The 20,534-nt window shown below is 45.2% G+C and overlaps 1 protein-coding gene across 1 annotated transcript in view; it reads left to right on the forward strand.

The window, feature by feature from the left end:
* Nucleotides 1-20,534, forward strand: part of map3k22 (mitogen-activated protein kinase kinase kinase 22) — a 37,239-nt gene that overhangs the window by 12,690 nt on the left and 4,015 nt on the right. The window contains exons 4-16 of the mRNA XM_068581875.1: nucleotides 4,053-4,162; nucleotides 5,667-5,704; nucleotides 9,185-9,284; nucleotides 9,995-10,111; nucleotides 10,434-10,548; nucleotides 12,132-12,265; nucleotides 13,081-13,154; nucleotides 14,939-15,000; nucleotides 16,557-16,628; nucleotides 17,193-17,357; nucleotides 18,694-18,842; nucleotides 18,958-19,089; nucleotides 20,148-20,277. Coding sequence (XP_068437976.1) covers nucleotides 4,053-4,162; nucleotides 5,667-5,704; nucleotides 9,185-9,284; nucleotides 9,995-10,111; nucleotides 10,434-10,548; nucleotides 12,132-12,265; nucleotides 13,081-13,154; nucleotides 14,939-15,000; nucleotides 16,557-16,628; nucleotides 17,193-17,357; nucleotides 18,694-18,842; nucleotides 18,958-19,089; nucleotides 20,148-20,277 — 1,398 coding nt within the window. The remainder of the gene's footprint in view (nucleotides 1-4,052; nucleotides 4,163-5,666; nucleotides 5,705-9,184; nucleotides 9,285-9,994; nucleotides 10,112-10,433; nucleotides 10,549-12,131; nucleotides 12,266-13,080; nucleotides 13,155-14,938; nucleotides 15,001-16,556; nucleotides 16,629-17,192; nucleotides 17,358-18,693; nucleotides 18,843-18,957; nucleotides 19,090-20,147; nucleotides 20,278-20,534) is intronic.

Consider the following 20,534-nt stretch of genomic DNA (forward strand, 5'->3'; position numbering starts at 1 on the left):
ACAGTTCTCGGCTTTAGCCTGAGAGAAAAAAAAAAGAAAGAAAGATGCAAGAGAGTGATGATGCAATGCCCAGCAATCAGCCTCCATTGTGTAATGTTGCTCGCTCTGCTCAGCTTCCTGGAATTCCCCTTTTTTTCTTATGCTTATCACATTTCACCCAAGACAGAAGAAAAAGCACAGGAAATGAACTGAAGGTATTCCGACCCATCCAAATACCAGACGACAAATTCTTAACCCTTCTCTCGGTCAAGTTCACTCAAGGTTCCTTTAAGTTCTTATAGTTTTTGTGTGGCTGCTGCTGGCAGGGATGTGTGAGCTGGTTGCTTTCCACTGTGCTGGTGGTTAGCCTTGGCTGGCCTCGGTCTGGCAGCGGCCGCCGACCAGGCCTCAGTGATGTAATAAATTAATTTATAGGCTGCCATCACTGCCGGCTCTGTACGCCACCACGCAATTCTCACACTCTCACTACCCCATTCGCCAACCAGTCCTCCCACTCTCGCCCTCTGCTATTACCCTTAGGTCACAGCAGGCTTCAAACACACATAAACACATACACACACACACACACACACACATGGATACACGCATGCAGGCCTCTGTTGTTTGTTTTGTATCCTTGACTGCCAGTGCTCAGGGTAGTCTGGAGCTCTGAGCCTGCAGAGGCTCGACTGAAACAACACGTGTCACCAGAGAGAGAGGCGGTGATAATAAGACGCAGAGATGGTTTATGCTACAATGTTATTATCACAACAGTAATTAATGCGCACATTTTTTTTTTGTACACAATGTTTATTTGTTGGTTTTGTCACAGAGCGGCCATGGACACATGTTCTCTTCCCTCGTGTCCATCTTTGACTTATTCAATCAAAAATCCATTAATTTGCTTGTGTGGAATAACGCGGTTAGCCCCGCTCCGTATTCAGCACAGAGACAGTGACTCAGTTCCTTCCTGTTCGGGGAGGACAGGCCCGGTCGAGCAGTTACTCATCCAGCGGTCCCGACAGCTTGTGTTTTAACAAACCGCTTTCCTCAGCGAGCGCCAGCAGGGCGTTTCAGTTTTGATACCACGCGTTGCCGCTGTATCTGTGAATGAACGTCGCGCAATTAGAGGAATGCGGGTTGTTTACATACGTACATGTCGTTTCACTCTTCTCTCTATTGTTCCTTTTGTCTTATCTCTTAAACAAGCGTGCAGAGAGAAAGACACCACAAGTGGCTCACCTGTCTCCCAGTTACCTGAGCTTATCAGTCACACAGCCCACACATTGAGTTATAAACATGTTGCTCGAGAGAGAAATGTGCTTATGAGGCAACATCTGATAAGGGGTTTGCTTGCTTGACTGTCTATAATTCTTAATTCTCAATCATTTAGTCGTGGTTTGGTGTTTTGACATAATAAAGTGTTCAAATTCTAATTTTTTAATTGAAGATTGCTATTCTGTCTCTCTCTCTCTCTCTCTCTCTGCTTAGTGTTTGCACTGACGGCTGAGATTTATTTGGTGTGACTTTTACTTATCGCTCTGCCTTATTTAGCTTGTGAGTGGAGGGAGTGTGCCGTCGTTCCTCACTTCACTCCATCGGCTATATTGGGATTGTCAAACAAGATTTACCTCTCTGCTGGTGTGGTTTGACCGCAATTTATGTCCGCTCTGTGAAAGGACCAGAGGTGAGCGTTTGAAATCGCCAAAGAGAGCTGGTAGCTTTCTAGTGAAAAGCAGAATATTGATAAAGGTTAAGCTCGGAGAAACTTCAAGGTGATGCTGGATTCAGAGTGAAAACCTCTGAGGGAAGAGGTTGTACACATTCTTTTTCTTTGGAATTAAAATAAAAAAGCTATACAGCCTTACTTGGCTTGGAACGACTAGTAGCTTATGGTGGCTAATGTTAGCTTAATTTAGGTAACTTTGAGTAGTCTCTACTAAATTATAATATTTACCATCATTTGCAGCCACATTTTTGTTTAGTTTTTAAAGGGTAATTTCATCAAAATTCCAAAAAAGACAACAATACTTTTCATCTTCAAATCAGCCATGCCGATATCTTTGTCTGTATGCGCATGTTTTAAGACGGCCACCTCTCAGGTTTCTGCCTCCAACCCAGTACCATGTTGGATCCAGCATTTACAAAATGTCAGGAGAATGTGCTGCTGTTTTTTAACACGGCAGTGTTAGGTAATCCAGATATATTTTCCTGAGTTTATTGAAAGGTGTCTGGAAAATATTGGACATTTCTCACCTAAGAAAAAAATAATAGATAATGCAGGTTTTGTGAAAAATGCAAATAACAACACATCCTTATCTTTTAGCAGGAATTTATACCAAGTTGACACCTGCTAATGCATGCTTGTTTAGATTTGGATTAAAGGTCCACTGACTTGATTTACCAGCTCTTTATTGGGTGATACTGCCTTTATTAAACAGATCAGCTATTGGCTTTGTCCCCTAATAATTACAGCATAATTAGAAAATTCTGTGTTTACTATATTCATTCAATCATAGTAAATTGTTTGGTGCGACCGCAATCTGTCATCGCATTTTACCTGACATAAAAATGACCCCTAAACAGGGAGGTATACAGATTTGAATACCTTGAGTTGAGGTCTCAGGACGGGTGTGAAGCTAACGGTTGGATCGATATGTTCCTAGTTTGGTAGTTCAAATCTGTGTTTGTGTCTGTGTGCTTTGACCTCTGCGTGAACCGGACTGGTGACAAACGGCTGTTGACAACAACATCCAAATAAGATCAAACGGCATCTCGGACCACATCTGCTCGCTGTGCTAGCATCACACTCTCTATAAACGACATTCCCGGTGGTCTTCCACACACACAGATCCCTTTTATTTTCAAGAATGCGGTCTTACCTGCAGGTGCTGTTTGTGTTGTGTGGCGCACACCTGGCCTGGTTTCCCCGTGAACAAAGTGTGTGTGTGTGTGTGTGTGTTTTTATAATGAATGCACCCAGGGCTCATCTGAGAGGCAGGCAGGAGCCCAGGTCAACGACCTCTTCTTTATATTGTAATCACCGCACTCAGATAATTGGTTTTATTAAAGTCTCTTGATATGGTAATGTCTGACATGCTCATCTGCATGATTGCCCCCTTTAGACATGAGAGAGAGTGAGTGTGTGTGTGGCAGAAAGAGTAAAGTGGGAGACGAGGAGTGAGAAATGGACCACCGGCTAGTTACTGAGCGTCTGTCTCTTGCACTCACAGGTTTGCTAAATGATTTTTTAAGGGTTTAATGAACGCTGCCGACCTGTCCCTTGTGAGAAGTGAGCTATGAATTTGAAACACACTTGACTCGTTTTGCCTGCAGCCACTTTGATTCTGAATCACTCAGCGTTTGACGAAGGAAAAGATCCATCTTTGTCTGATTACAGGAGATGTAATTTAAACTAAATAACTATGTTCCTGAAATCTCTCCATTGATACCGAATGAAATATTAAAGTGCTTAATAACCAAGCTCCAGGCCACAGACTCAACACCACATTGCCTCCCGCCACTCACGGACACACATGCTGCATTATTAAACACCTTTTTTCTCCATTACAGCTTTTGAATGCAGAGTACAGATAGAGTTTGAGAGCCAGCAGCTTTAAGTTCATCCACAGCATCAGAACTCCTCACTTTCTGAAACCTAAAGAGCAATACACACCAGAGAAGACACCAATTTTAAAGCAAAACTCATATTGTCTGAGTATCTTATCTTTTCATGGCTAATATGTTGTTCTGATTCTGTAAGAGAAAAAAACACTGCATTATTTCCATGAGTGGAAATTCCACGGATGGCACCAGAACAGGAAGTAACAGACCAGGTGTTGCCTCATTGCCTGGTCTGAGCCAACACAAGCTCCAGCACATGACAAATGATCAAACCCGACTCGCGTTACCTCCTTAGGCTATCATCACTCATCCATGACGCTCTAAATGTTGAGGAATGTTTGCATGGGTAGTAATGTCACCGTGGAAAGTGAGTTTATAGAGCTATAGGTGATTGTGTGGTTTCAGTTCAGAGTGATGTTGCTTGACTGATGTGTATCTTCTGTGTTTAGATGACGAGGAGGCGCTCAACTCCATTATGAAGGACCTGGCGGCCCTGGGTCGCTGCTACACCCAGCACAACAGCCACAAGCCCAAGAACAGAACCTTACTCTACAAATCGGTACGCATGCCATCCTGTCTTGCTTCATTTAAGAGGACTACTACAAAATCTGTCTGTTGAGTGCCGCTATCAACCTCTGACCTCCTCGTAGGCTTAAATGGTGTCTGTAAAAGGTTTGCTGTTTCTTTCCTGACCGAGAAGAGACACTCAAATCATGTTATTACAACCTGTATTTTCTGAAGAGCCCTTTTTTTGACAAAAGTTATGTAAATAATAAATGCTCCACCAGAATTGCAATCATCAGTGGAGTCTTTGCAGCATGCCATGAGCCATATTCTGATAAAACAGGGAATGATCGGGACATGCCGAGTATACAAAACGTGGATAATGTTGCATGAATAGTTTGAGATGAAGCTGTTTCTGCTGTAAAACCTCCCTTCCATTGGAATCCATTGTATGGACATGAATTCAGTCCGATCACAGCTGCTGCTCATCATGCAAGCTATAAACTTTTACAGGCATTGTTCAAATCTACGGGGGGTGAGTGTAGGTTTTTTTGAGTATCACATTAAAGCTGTCACACATTCTGCTCAATTACGGTTTATTAACCACACACACCGCAAGCACAGCGGTGCCTTTAACCTTTACTGTCATTCTGGGTTTTCACACAAAGCCTCAGCATCACCTTCCTTTTAGATTTGTGTTTCTCTGGACTGACGGCTGCTGGCTGCCAAAGTCAGGTGAAGGTTGTGCTGTCGTTTCGGAGTAGAATTCAAACACATTTTTAGCAGAGGCTAATGTGACACTGTGTCTCTTCTTTGCGTTTATTGGCATGTGAAATCTTGACTTACTTAAGAATGTGGTTTTGCGGTGTATCGAATGTAGCCGCATGACGCAGGTGCACACAAACAGAGCAAATAATGAGGGCATTTGACTTAGCTTTTGCCCTGACTGGTGTGGTGGCAACAGCGTAACAAAGACAAATCACTCTGCAGTATCTCAGGCTTTAAAAAGATTACGGTTTATGGCCTGCCAACTTCCCGGCTTTTATTTCTCTCGATCACCTTGTGCCTCTTTTTGACGTCGTTTCCTTGAGCGTTTATATTCCCCCTGTGGAATGATAATTGGTAACTGCTCTTGAAGCACCAATGTTTAAGATGAGCCATAAACAAACAGCGAGGAGCAAAGACAGTTTGGGGTAAACCTCTATTTTTTTTAACCAGTCACTCGCATTGATATGATGTCACTGTTCGCTTATCAGCATGACCTCATGCAGACTTTCAGGCTCCTCCAGATTCCTGCTCCCTTTGGTAATGACTTTAAAAACAGAACACTTATATTGTATTGTTGCCACCGTTGGAGTTAAGTTGATGGAAATATTGTCTTTGTACTGTAGAAAAAGATCATCAGTAACACTCCTTTTAAATATTTTCTAATTCTAATCGTTTTTGTCACTTAAATGCCTTGTCCAGCTTATAGCGTTCATCCATTCAGCAGCCCAAATCCCACGTTTTTACTTTCCACTTCCATAACTCCCCTCTGTTGTTATTTTTCCTCTCAACAGGATTTAAGAGTCAAGCTGGAGCATGAGAGAGAAAAACGGTATGTTGGAACCTCCGTATTGTTTTTTCTACTCCTCTGTCCAAGCCTTAACTCTTCAGTTCGGATCCTTTTTGTTATGCTTTGCTTTGCCTTGGATTTTGGTGTCTAGTGGAAATCACAGTTACATGCCAGAGTAGCATAAAGAAAGGGAAAATTCCTGCTTTGACATTTAGCCGGGGCCTTGTGTTTTCAGGCTTGGACGGGCAGTTTAAGAGGGGAAAAAAGAAAGAGAGAGAGGGCCCGGGAGAGTGGCTAAGGGAAAAGACAGTGTCCAGCCTTCTAGGCTTGGCATACCCCATTTTAATACTTCATCTTCTGTTTACTTGTGCCTTCTTTCTGTCTTCCACATCCTTCACCCTGCAGCCATCTATCGTCCTTCGCACTACCAGCCTCAGGGTTATTCAACAAGCAAAAGCGTGGTTACATTAACTCTGTCTGGAGACGGTCTCGCGAGCCGGTTTCCCACCAAGGTGCCTTACAGTTTGTTTACCGCGTTGGAGCACTTTGAAAGCAAAGGCGCCCAGTATGAATAACAGATCTTTTAAACCGGGAGAGGTTCCATGTATGGACGCAGTATGAGTTTCTCAGGCCTCAGGTCTGACCTTTAAGCATTGCATCCTGGTAGAGGTTCAAGTTCACAGACAGACTTTGTCCCAAATGAAACCCTCCTTCACCGACGAAAAGTAATTGCTTTGATTCATCTGAATATAGACCAGGGGAACAGGCATTGGTTCAGTTAGGCTGTGATTAGAAAACCACAGGCTCTCAGGAGTGAGAAAGAGAAGGGAAACGACACGCTCCTCTCGCAGAATACGGCTTCACATTGGGCCTCTCTGCTTTTTCACATCCCTAATTGGCTTCTGCTGAGTTAGAGACGAGTTTTTCATGTTCCTGTCTCCCTGCCTTTCTGCCTCCCCCTGTTTCTCCGTCTTGCCGTCTTCTTCTCTTTCTCAAGTGCTCCCCTCACACCACACTGCTCTCTCGGAACACACACACAAAAGCTCACTGTGGAAGACTCCATTCACGGACTTCAAAAGCAACTATTTTTTAGTCTATTTCTTTTTCATCCTCTGGGAAAACGCTCTCTCTTTTTTTTTTATTTCATGTTGTTTGTTAGTGTTTTATTATGTTATGCCTGTCCGAGCTCTGACTGCTTTCACTTTGATTTAAAGTAGCAAGAAGTCATATTTATTAGTTTAAAACTGCTCTAATCAATGTATATTTAAATATTAACAATGTATCACATTATAAAGTATGTGTAAAAGGAGCTCATCCACAACTTTTTGTGCGTTCTCGTTGCTCTTACAAGCCGGAAGCTTTTCATGTATTTATATATATTTTTTATAAGGAAACAATCTCCAGAAACCATCATACACTGCCCGCCCAGCAGCAAACGCCAAACAACGAAAGTTAGCGACTCGCTAGTGAACAAAAAGTGCAGCATTTAGCAGCTAAAGAGCCAGCTGTTTTTTTTTTAAGAATTGGTGGAGAACAAAATCGAGCTAAGAGGAGAGTGAACTCATGAACTCATGAGGCCAGACAGACACATGACTCCAAAGAAATGCTATTATTGCTTAGTGTCTGCTGGATGTGTAAATAGGCAACTACTTGCTAGCAGGTTAGCCATATAAACTGCTAGCTAATACGTGATAAAATCAGTTAACACAGATTTAACATTCATATTTTTCGGGAATAGTACAGAACATTGACCAAAGCTGCATGACAATGCATAGCATATTTGCATATTTCAAGTTTGTAGCGGATTCTTTGTGCAAATACTCCCAGCTTCGTGAGAAGACACATACAAAGAATACAAAACACAAGCAGTAATACAGTGAAAAAAATCCCAGAAAAATCGAATGAAAATATGCTGAACTGTGTTTTAAAAAAGATTAACGTCATATTAGATCACAATCATAATGCAAGTTGCAGCCCCGGTGTGAATTACACATTATATCTGAGCACAGCACTTGAAGTATTAGGAGTCCCTGAGTCAGGATAACCGTGTTGTCTGTCCACAATGAAATCTAATTGGACGGTCTCTCTTTTCGTTGGCAACCGCTGAAGGTTTGGGGCAGGAAATAGGAGCTGTGTCTCTCTCTTCCCCCTGGCTCTGCCTCAGGGTCTCCTGCCAGAGAGTAAAGGAACAGCGCCAGGCTGCATTTTTTCTTTTCTTTCTGGTGTGTATGTGATTGTGATTGTGTCCATGAGAGAAAGAGAGAGTATGCCGGGATGTGTGAAAGCTTTCTTTTTACTTTGCAAATCTGTGTGTCCACATGCTTGCGCAGAGGAAGGAAAGTCATATCTTTTGGGGCTGCATCCTCACAGACCCCACACTGCCCTCCCCCCTTCACATCCCTCCAGCTCTTTATCAGACACATCATCAGCGAGTATAAACAGAGACGGAGAGCGTTTAGCTGTGCCGCTGCTCGCCTCTGATCCGCAGGCCTCCCTCTTCCTAGAATCCTCTCCTCAAATGAGGGAAATAATAAGCAGTCATTAAGATAGCCAGAGCTTTGGCCTCTGATGAGGAAATGATGGGATGAAAACAAGTCCTTTTATCAGGATACTATAAAGAGATAGTGGGCTGTGGAATCTTCAAAAGCAGAGGGAAGGAGGGGGGGGGATAGAAAAGAGAGGAAAAGAAGTGCCGGCGAGAATCTCTTTCTCTTTCTTTCCCTTTATTTTGTCAGGCTGTCTCCTTTTATTTTCTCTCTCACAGTCTGTAAATATCTCCACGTCTCTGTATCTGTCACTCTTTAAAATAGGAGGGAAAGACACACATCCTGCTGCTTTTGCTGTCGCTCCAGATTTTTTTCCCCCCCCCTTTCCTCTCAGGAAGTTTCCCATCTGCCTCTGTGCGGGCTTAGTGGAGAGGCCCTGGTGGTGTTGAAACAGTGGCCGATGCACACACTGATTGCGATGCACACTCATGCATGTCGAGTTTTACAAACACGCACGCATCTAAACTCACTCGCTACGAACACTGGCCGCTGAGCTCGGACAAGCCGAGTGTGCACACTCAGTTGTACACGTACACTAGATAGCGCATTTGTATACGTCAAGGCTCTATTTCTGCTGCATAAAAGCTCCTTTAGCATCAGCTCGCTCCTCTCCTTGAACCGGATGACCTCTGCATTTTTCCTCTTGTTATCTGAAAAGCACTGTCACAAAATGAATTAGAAAGATATTCTTCCATGGTCATCCAATCCAAACAACAACACCAACAGTAAAGAATAGGAAAGCGCTAGATTCATCATTTCTATAACTCCCTTTTTTGTGTGTGTGTCATAATGGCATGAAAAGAAAAATACAACAAACATGGGAACTATGAGCAAAAGCCCCGGGTTAGCTGCTAATTTTTGCTAAAATATCAGGTCAGACGGCGTTTCAGGGTCAGAGCTCATGAGTGCCGCAGCTAGACACAACACCAGCTTCTTTTTCCGACCTCTGACCGTGCCGGCGCTCTCTGCTTCCCAGGATCATCCCGTTTCAGAGGCCGCTGAAGATCAAGGAGCTGCTGCAGAAAGTGACCGAGGCCTTTGCCCAGCAGATGGACATGTTCTTCATGGAAAAAGAGGTACACGAACGGTGTTAGAGAGCAAGAAGTCAATTAATGATTTATGTGGATTCCATTCCAGCATTTATGTATGCTCTGGCAGTAGCTCTAATATCTATTTTCTTTTAGTTTTTCCTTGAAAATCACTAAAGAAGATTAATGAGGCTTTAAGGGAATTCTTCACCCATAAGATGACCGGTAGAATATCAATTACTCACCCGCGTTACCTTAAATTCATGAAAAAAACCCTCCTTTTTCTCGCTTGCCAAAGGCGAATACAGAATGTAAATACTTGATTTATTGAAGTAAATGGGGGCCGCAGTCACTTGCACAGACATGCTACTCATCTGTGAGAGTCTAGTTAAGTCAGAATGGATTTTAGTAAGATTTAAGCAGAAATGCACATGTTTGGGAAGCAGCGAGCATACGGCTGGATAAAGGAGATTTGATTATAGTCACACGTGGGAGAGTTTGTAAACGAATGTTTTGCTGTGGCCCCCATTTACTTAAATTCTTCAAGAGCTTTCATTTTTTTAAATTCTTTATTCATCTTTAAGTATTCAGGGTAACACAGGTTGAGTAATCGATATGCAAATGGTCATTTTGTGGGTGAAGTATTCCGACAACAAAATCTGCAGTATGTCATGCATGGACTGATGCTCTGACATGCCACCATTCAAGAACAATGGGGAATTAAATGTTGTGCGCTGTGTGTTTTCCTGTCCTCTCAGTTGCTGCTGCCTCTGAAGACCCAGGAGGACCTGGATCAGGCGGTGCTGACGCTGGGCTCCAGCTCGGGGACCAACGGGCTGCTCAGGATACTACTAAAAACCCCTAAGAACAACCATGTGAGCTTCTAACAAAGTATTGAAGGCATGAAACTATACGACCTGAAATAAAGAAGACTTGTGTAAATAGTAATCATGTGTTGTGAACAGCTGCCGGTTAGCGCGAACTCAGCTGCACAAAGTCATTGTGTTTAAAAAGCACGTAACCTAAATGAAGTCAGCTGCATCACAGCTTCTATTTGAACTCAGTCACTTATAGGATCTAATCCCTCCGATGCGATGATGTAACTGAACAATGATGTTGTACCGCCCTCACTTCCTCTCCTCGATTCCTTTCTCTTTCTCGCTGCTCGCTCCGACACCATGTCCTTTCTCTCTGTAGTACCTACAGGTGAACAGCAGAGACAAACAGAGCGAGATGAGGTCATCGCGGTCACTCGGAGATCTGAAGGGCTCCCTGCTCAAGGGCTCGGAGAGGGTGCGCAAACACTCGACAGGTGAGCCGCCATGTCGAAAAAACACACACACAAAAAATGGAAACTCTGTGACCATCGGACCAATCAGAATGCCATCGTCGCTCTATCAGGAGCTGTTGAGACGCAATTTCTCCCTGAAAAGTGAAAAGCAGACCGTTGCAACCAAATCCTGCTGATGCCAAGGTGTCTTGTTCTCGTGCCGATGCCTCAAGGGTGGATTGTCGGCGTCAATTTACAGCGCAGAGTGATGCCAAAGTCAGAGGAATGTTAATGGGGAGATGAGGGGCATGCTTTGGCAGAATGGACAAATGCAAATCGGAGGCGCAAGTGACAACTTTAACAGCCAGAGAGATGTCGGGTCATAGCAAGGACAAGTGTCGGCGCTCATATCAAGCAGCACTCCATCTGCTTTATAGCTATGAATCTGAGGATGTTTGTTCAAAGGTAACAAAATATACCTTGAAATCTGGCGGTTTGGTCCGACCCAAAACTGGCGGCAACTTTGTTCAGTCAGTTTGGCGTGTGGAATACATAAATCAAATACACCAGGGTAGTTCTTGAGCTTCAGCCCCTTGTAAGCTAGTCAAAGGTCTTTTTCTTGTCATCATGTCACACTCAGCGGCGAGGTAACACGGCACGCTCCAGTTCTGTTGTCCCTCCTGGCTTGTTTGGTAACACGGCGTTTCAGTTTATTTTTCTCCGTGAAATACTGAGCTCTCCCCCGTCTCCCCTGTCTGAATCGTTTCACTCCGCTTCTATCAGGTCTATCCAGAAAGGTCAATGTTGCAGTCATATTTCCACCTCCGCGCTCCTTTGCGTTCCCGCCAAGCGGCTGAAAGCGCTTGATGATGGCTGTCGGCGCCGATCTCTCTCGCATAGCCCCAGTAACATCAGCGCCGTCACCACCCCGAGTCATGTGAAGTGTCTGGAATTTACCCCGCTCTCTCTCAATTCCCACGCCGGCTGCGAGACAGAGAGGATGGAAGTGGAGCGAGTGGTGGCAGATGAGAGGCGACAGGAGAGCGGTCACAGTGGACGGTTGAGTGAAGATGTGATGGGATCCCGGATACCTCGGTGAAGCTTAGCAGCAGGGGGAGACACGAAAGGATGGAGAAAGAGGGGAAAGAGGCTGAAAGAAACTGAACTGTGGAGAAAAGGGAGTTTTATCTTCCAGTCAAACATCGGACTGTTTACTGATATTTAACCGTGCCAATACATCTCGGCACCTTTTGGCCTCAATGCACTTTTTCAGTGTGCCTGCCAGCTCCGCTAGCGACGGACAGACTTTCAGCCGGTCTTCTTACGCTGTCAAGGGCGAGTGCCGCAGCTCAGCCGGGGGAGCGTTTGTCACAGTAATTGAGGTCAGAGGTGGCAGCAGTGTGGTTTAGTAAATCTCTTGTCAAAGCCCCGGCACTGTTGAACTTGTACCCATGAATAACATCGTGAGGCCATTTTCTCCCCTCTGCCCCTCGCTTTTCATCTCTTCATCACCTTCCCCTTGTGTTTCCTCCTCTCCTCTCTTGGCCCCTCACCACTCAATGTCTCCTTTTGTGCTCCGATTTGACGTTTCTCCTCCTTTTGCACTCCTTCCAAAACTGTCCCAGGTTCCCTGCACACGGGTCGGACGTCCCCACCTCCTGGCAGCGTCCCCGAGGAGCAGCAGCAGATTGCCCGCCAGGGCTCCTACACCAGCATCCACAGTGAAGGGGAGTTCATCCCCGAGACCCACGACCAAAATGTAAGAGCATGTCAGGACAGTCGAGGCTGTTTGCTTTCACATTGACAATCATTTGTAACTGGGACAGCTCAAGAGAGGCCTGTTTGTCATGGCCAAAAACACATACTCGTCATTCATTTTCCTGTTGTCCTTTCTTCTATATTTTTGGTTCAGCAACCAGCCGCGATCATTCATTTTGCCGCATGTTATTTAAGTCCTGAGTTCTGTTTTAGGAGTACCGCTCCGCTTTACTTGCAGTTCATCGTTGCCTCTGCCCTGTCCTTTATTTTTAAGGGGGACGCCTACAAGACTGCTCTACCTGATAGAGGCACTTATTAAAGGAAACAAAGCCAGAAAATGGCTCATTTTCATTCAACGTTATTCAATGAATATCCCGCTATATATATATTTTTAAAACCCTGTCGTGTATTATTGTGTGCAGCACAGCAAATCCGTCCTCAGTAAATGTGATAAATCATCTTACTAGGTAGAAAAGAAGAAGGAAGATCCCAGGGCAGTGGTTCTCAGCTTACTGTGCATCACATATAGGGAAGCTCAATGTGTGGTACATTTGTCAGTGTTTACTTGTGGAGATGAAGTACAGTACATTATCTATAATAGTAACGCTCTTGCACATGCCTGCATTAGTTACACCTGAGAATAGATTTTTAATGTAGCAGCTTTTGAAGAGACAATCATCCGGTGCTCATTCCCCTTCACATTCTTCTGTTGCACTGCAGTTATACACGCTGCTCTTTCTGCACTGCTTTATATTCTATCCCACATGATTGCATGCTCCGTGACCCTCGATTCCCCTGTGTTATTATATCTGTCAGATGCTGGATCCCTTCGGGAGCGCAGACAACTCACTGTCGAGCAGCTGTCAATCAATAGATCAAGCGCTGGACAGGTGAGTCATCATGCAATGTGTGATTTATGACCCCCTGTCGGTTTAGATTTAGATGTATGATGTGCGCATTCATATTGCAGAGCAGCGGCACTTGCAGAGATATGAGACTGGGTTTGCATCGCAGCGTTCGTGCCTGTAAACACATTTGGATGTGATATTGTATGTTGCGCACACACACGCACACACACGCAGAAGCAGCTTGAGGCTCTCTGGGAAGTTTGTACTCGGTGTTAAAGGCCAGCAGAGCTCCGTGACCCTGCCTGTGTTGAGAGGGATCAGGTCACTTTACTGTTGCAGAGAGAGAGAGAGAGAGAGAGAGAGAGAAAGAGAGAGAGAGAGAGAGAGAGAGAGAGAGAGTGGGAGACGTGAAAGATTGAGCAAGAACATGCTGGATGAGAGGGAAACATTCAGTGCGTTTACATGCTGGTAATAATTCGAATCTTGCTTTAGTCGGACTATGCTCTCTTTCGGGGCAACTGCTGTTATCCCAATATACATGGCAGTGAATAAATCGAATCATTGGCCGAATGCATGTCATATCCGATACGACAGGTGGCGCTGTTTTCATTACATGTAGTGGTGATACAGCCATCTCCGCTTGACCTCTTCACTCTTCATAATGGAGAGAACCCCGCTAGCTTCGGTGGTTGTCGGGGAGCTAGCGCAGAGCAAACAGGGAACTAGCAGCAGCGCTAGCTGGCTACACCAGGGAGCTAGCAGAGACACCCACCGAAGGTAGTATCGGCTCGTAACCCGACTTTTACGTTTGTTTGTTTCTGCCGGCCGTGACAACTTATCGTCTCTTTCGACTTCCGGGTCACGACCTGGGAGGGCGGGAGGGAGGAGGCGGCGGGATCTTGAGCATGCGCACAAACGCATTGTCCAGTTCCGATCCGATTCAGCGTATACATGCAGCGTTATTCGAATTATCAATCGAATCGAATCGAGTTATCCAGGGGTGTTAATCGGATCGTAGTCGGACCGCAGTTATTCGAATAAAGGTGTTTACATGAACTGGATAATTCGATTTTAGTCGGACTAAGCCAGTTATTCGAATCCATGTAACCGCACTGATTGAGCCAGAAAATAAGAAGTGTTGAAATAGTGAGAGTGAAGTGGAAAAGAAGGGGGGAGGGGGGGGTCTGAAGAGTGATAAAGATTGAATGTGAGTCAAAGGGAAAAGAAAAGTGAGCAAGAGTGAGGTTGAGCGAGGAGAGAGAGCGTAGGACGGAAACAGCTCTACCTGCACGAGGCTTATCTGGGCTCCAGGCTGCAGAACAATGGCAGGAAACGAGTGCATGGAACTTTTTTCCTGCGAGGGGGCATGCGTGCCCCTTATCCAGGGTCTCGTGGCCCCGCGCCGCCCTGCGGTCAACAGAGACGTCACTGTGCGGCGGGTCGTCGGGGCAGGGCTGCCCACAGGCCTCTTGGTCGAGTGTGGGGGGGGCGGGCGGGGGGAGCTGGATGTACATTGACAAATTTAATGAGAAAGTTAGTTTCAGTGCCATTTCAGCAAGCAAGCTCCACATATTTAATCGTTAATGCAGAGAGGCTCTTGGCTTATCTTTTCTAATTCAGCACGGTGTTGTTGTTCAACATCAATTGTGGCTGAAAGCCCGGTAGTTTGAATGCAAAAGTCATTTTGAGGCATTTTGTGCTGCTTTACAGTCAGAAGTTTCAGACCAGCAGCTTTAACCAGAGTCTGTTTGAAGATAAGGGAAAATTACTGACTTAAATAGCAAACCGTTTCTCAACTTTTTCCCCCTGTTCTCTTGTCATTTCAGTCCTCCTTTCTCGCAGAACAACCGTGACAATAATTACCTGAACCTCAACTATGAATACAAAGGTAAGAGAGGAGAGGAGCTTCTCTGCTGTTGAGTCAACTGAAACACTGCAGAAAGATAAAGAGAGCTGCAGAAAGCTTGTTCATTATCAGAAAGTTTTGTCAGTTCCTAGTTCTCTGGTAATTATAGCCACACAATCACTTTCACAGAAACAGAACTAAAGCTCCGTTCGTGCAGCTCCTGATTATCTCAAATGTTTCCTCGCAGCGAATACCCTCTTGAGATTACTAATGAGGAGGGAGATGATACTATTTGATAGTTTTATCTAGAAGTAAATACTTAAAATGAGGAATGGGTTCTTGTGGAGATGTTTAATATCTCGGTTGTATTTCTTGTGTCTCAGGAGGTGATGAAGGGAGTGCGATGGCATCATAACTCTTCCTGCTTTCTCTTCCACACAGTCTCCTCTGTGCACCCTTTGTCCATCTCATCTGTCATCTGTCTCTCTCATCCCATCTCCACTCTTTGTCTCCCGTTTTTTCATTTCCATCTTTTTTGGGTTTTTTTTCAAACTCCGGCTCCTAAAAGACATTGCGGCTTTCCTGTCTTTTCATGATCACTTCCCTTCTCGGTCCCCTCGCCTCTTGATCCCTCCCCTCGCCTCCTCCTCCTCCTCTTCCCCTGTCCCTTGTCCCCTGGCTCCCTGTCTGTCCCTTTTCCTTCAGAACGCAGATCAAATAGAGCAGGATGACAGATAACGCCGCACTAATCCTCGCGAACAGACGAACCACAGCGGCTCTCCCAATCTGGTCATTTATTTCTCTCCTCCTTCGCCACCCCCGTGCTGTAAATTAAAAAAGGCAGCGCTGCGCACTGTGTACACAGCCGGGGAGCTTCATATAGCTGCAGCAGCACTTAAAGCCTCACTCGGGCACGCATGCGTGCACGTGCCTGCGCACACACTCTCCCCTCCCAGATGTAAAGCTGTGTGGCCCTTCCTGCTGAGGGATAGAGTATTTGTTTACCATTCCCTGTGAGTAGATTTTTCCTCTCCATCCCGCGCTGCCAAACACAAAAAATAACCCCCGTCTCCATGGGATACGGCCACAAAAACAGTGCGAGGGGAGGCAGTCATCTGACAGAACAGCTGCTTTCAATTGCAAGCAGCTCCGCTACTCTCCATTCAGTGTGTGTGTGAGAGAGAGGGAGTGTGAGCACTCGCCTGCGTCAGCAGTGCTCCCCACCTGCCTTCAGTTACTGCTCCACTGGGTTCAGAGCTAAGGCTAAGCTAGCACACATGAGCTGTTTTCTCTCTTGGCTGCAGCGAGGCGACGCAACAGCTCTGTTCGGCGTGTGAAAAGCTGTCTTCAACTTTGGGATGACGCGCGGCGATGAGCAAAAGCAATGTAGTGTCTGTCAGACGTGTCGAGCATCTGTTACCCTGATCAGGCATCAATATGTGTGCGTTACTGACGAACTCCAACTCATCACATCTGCATTGTTGTTCTTGAAACTATAGATCGAGGAGCTCTGTTGTGTCTGTACAACAATACTCCAGTTGTTGTCCAGGCTTCATTCCTTCCTGACTGACGGCCGTGCCTCTTTGCTCCCTCTTCAGGTCGCCACGGGAAAGGAGGGACTTTCCCTCGCCAGTTCCAGTTGCCCAATCGCAGCAAGGATTATGGAGACCGTAAGGAACCGGCTTTGCTTGAGCAATAACAACAACACTATTGTTGCACAGATTAAACAGATATGCTGCTGTGTGCACAGGACAACACAGACACACACTGCTCCTAGACCCACCCATCTGGTCAGACTGAATATCATTCTTTACAGTTTCTCCTCACATTCACTTCACTTTTTTGGCTCTTTTTTTTTGTTGCTATCTGTGTGTATTTGGTACATGAAGTGCTGGCTTGCTGTTCTCGGCAGCTGCTAGTAATTGCTTACTCAGAGGCTAACCTTGGCTAGCAATGATTTATGTTTCCCCGCGGTGAACCCAAACGTGTATAAAAACACAGCGCCCTGCTTCCTGTCTGAGAGGAAGTAGGACGGAGTGGCGAGAGGCACTCTGCTCTGGCTGGCCCTAAGCCTTTGGCCAAGAGCTCACTTTATGCACAACACCTGTACACTAACTGTCCGAGAACAGTGAAACACAGTAAAAACAAAAGATGCACTGGCCTGTGTGTGTGTGTGTGTGTGTGTGTTAAGTCATTAATATGTCTATTTTCTGTATATATGTGTGTGTTTTCAGGTCGCAGGACACTTCCGCGCAGCTTTATGCCGCAGGAGAACCTGTTTCAGCTGGTTCCTTCCAGTCGCACGCGCAGTTATAACGGAGACAGTTCGCTGCAGTACAGCGACCTGCGCTCACTGGGCCGCACCATTGACAAAAGCTGCCAGCGTGGTTCAGCCAAGTGTAAGTAGTTCCCTGAGAGACATTTTCACCCCGAACGTATACACGGTCTGAAAATAAACTGCATATCTTGGCCTTTGTTAGTGACGTGTGTTGTATCTGTCAAGATAATACGATATATTAATCCAGAGATGAATGAAGGAAGTTCAGACATATCAAGAGTAGAGAGAGGCGTGGCTTGACGCCTCAGTGCGTTTTACATAAGCGCTATGAATCACATGATATATATGTGTCTATATGCAACCATATGTCCGCAGCATTTATGAAGTCGTAAACATGTGCGGGCTTTAAAAAACAGTCGTCGCTCCGAGAACAATAAAGACTTTCTCTCTTTTGCTCCCAATTAAAAGGTTTAAACTGAATTCCGGCATCAAATAATTCTTTATTCATGATTAGAATTCATAAACCTGTTTACTTACTTTGGGAAATTCCAAGTTTATTGACACATGTATTTTCTTTGGCTTCTTTTGTGAAGTGAAAATGTTGATTTAGAGAAGTCAGGCACTAAAATAAATATGGTATCAGTACTGAAACTCAGGTATTCCATCAGCAAAAATCAAATAGCTTGAATGTTAGACCTTGTTGAAAGACATCCAGGGAACACCACAAAATGAATGTGAATTATTAAAGAAAAAGAAAACTCTGAGGGAAAGTCTTCTCAAATTGAAACCGAACAGTGTGACTAAGTTCAAGCTGTCAAACAGTGTTGATACAAGCATACAGCACAAGGATAATTTCTTCTCCGGTAAACACTCGATGGCTGTCAAACATGTTTAAGTTCTTAGTAGTAAGAGGGGGTAAAACTAAAGTACAGTAATAGTTTATGTCACATCAGGCAGAATTCCCCTCTCATCATCCATCCTCATGCTCACTAATCACATTTGTCCTCATCCCGTCCACACGATGCTGAGCCCAGAAATTGTCTTTGTCATGAAACGAGTTCAGCTCAGCAGTCTGTGGTTGACGTGCAAGTCTCCGGTGTCTTTCTCTCCCACTTGAGACTAAACTGTCTAACCCGGCCTCAAAGCCTGTTAATACCAAAACAAAGCGTCAGAGTCTGGGCCTGTGAAGATGGGAGTTGTTGCGTTCTCTCTGAAAGATGGGTTTCCCCATCACAGAGGGTCTGCAGTGGGAATTGTTTAACGACCCTGCGGTGGGTTTTTGACGTCTGGTCTTGGCGAGGTTGCTGTGCGACGCTACAGTCGGGTCTTGCGGTGGAGTTTGATGCTTCAGTGTTTTCTCAAATCAGTACATCACGGTGGACCCGTCTGCCTCGGCGGGCGGAGCAACTAAATGAGTTACTGGAGGGCTTTCATCATGCGGTGTCTCGTTTCTGCAGCGCCGCGGGCGCCAGTCAACTGGCGGCAAGGAAAGCTCCTGGGCCGCGGGGCGTTTGGGGAAGTCTACCTCTGCTACGATGTCGACACAGGCCGCGAGCTGGCCGCCAAGCAGGTTCCCTTCGATACCGACTGTCAAGAAACCAGCAAGGTGAGCGGGTTCACCCCAAACCTGTTTGCGCACTGTGATTCCAGATTAAAGGTGCTATACATTTGATTTAATGCTTTTCGTAACTGTAAGGTTTTTTGTTTGTTTTTTGCTGTAGGAGGTGAATGCTTTGGAGTGTGAGATTCAGCTGCTGAAGAATCTGCGTCACGAGCGGATCGTACAATACTATGGTTGTCTTCGGGACCTCGAACAGAAGAAACTTACAATTTTTGTGGAGTTTATGCCCGGGGTGTGTATTCTGTATTCATTCCATTTGAACACAGTTAAACTTTTATCAGTTACATGTAGTGCAACAGTCATGAATTTAGATTTCGATACAATGAGACTTAAGTCTGAGGATCATTTTTTGACTTGTTTGGGCTGCAGGGATAGGTACACAGACGTTGAAAGACAATCATCAAATCAAATGCTGGAAACATCTGCTAAAATTTTGAAATGCCACCAGACGTCAACAAACATGTCTTTAGTGGTTGATGTCAGCAGAACAGCTCAGTTTATGGGAGCTTTTTCTCACAAAACGAGCGCCTTAATGAGCCGCTGTCGCCTGTCCCCGAGCCTGGTTTTAATATTTCCTGGGCTCGTTTTCTTTCTGAGTGCCAGTGAGTATCTTCATCACACATTGTCTGCAAATTGGAAATGTTTACGTCTCACCGTAGGTTTTTTGGCGGAGGCAAATGCGGAGGCCACCAAGCCAAGTATGTGTGTGTGACTGCTCTGCACGGCGGCACCGCTGTGGCTGACCAATAACACTTTAGTCGGCCACAGAGACGAGGGCCAGTGTTCCTCTGAGAGCCAAGGAGCCGTTGAGGTGTCTTGGCGACCGCTGAAAGTGAAGAGGGAGACATTTAGTTTGCACTGTGTGAGTCTCGCACCGCGTCCCAGGTGTTACTGGATCACATCTTTTCTGCTGTTATTTCAGCATGAGGAACCGAAAACAGGAAATGAAAAGAAATGCTGGACATCGAAGGTGTTTGGAATCAAAATCTGTCAGCACGTTGTGTTTATACACTTGGTTTTTGTACTTAGAAATTGGCTCAATGGCCACCTTCACGGCAAAACAAAATCAATCTGCTCCAACTGGAAACACATGTTATTACATTCCCTACAGACAGGCAGACACTGAACACATTTTTATCATACACATCCTTCCAAAGCAGAACTTCTAAAATTGTATTAACTAGAGCTGTGACAATATTATTTGACAGACAATATACAGATCATGAATGCATTTCTCAACCTTCAACTCATTCTCTCGCTTCCTTTCTGTTTGTCTCTCTCTCTCTCCAGGGCTCAATAAAGGACCAGCTGAAAGCCTATGGGGCCCTGACAGAGAAGGTAACAAGGAGATACACCAGGCAGATCCTCCAAGGAGTATCCTACCTGCACAGCAACATTATTGTACACAGAGACATCAAAGGTAACAGAAACAGCGGGCCTGCGAAGGTCAAGATAGTGCTTTAATTGGATTTACAACCAGCAAACACACACACACTTGAGATGCAGACTTAGCCAGCCGCTTGTAAACAGTCTTTGCTTATAGTTCATATTGCAGAAACTGTTGCTGAGAAAACTCCCGGTTCATTCATTTTATTCTGGATGACATTTCCTCATTTGGTTACTCACCGTCTACAGAAGGAGCCTGGAAAAAGTGTGCTATTTTAAACTCCGCTTTGA

This window comes from Clinocottus analis, unplaced genomic scaffold, assembly GCF_023055335.1.
Source record: "Clinocottus analis isolate CAN_PGR_092001 unplaced genomic scaffold, fCliAna1.0.p SCAF_18, whole genome shotgun sequence".
NCBI lineage: Eukaryota > Metazoa > Chordata > Actinopteri > Perciformes > Cottidae > Clinocottus > Clinocottus analis.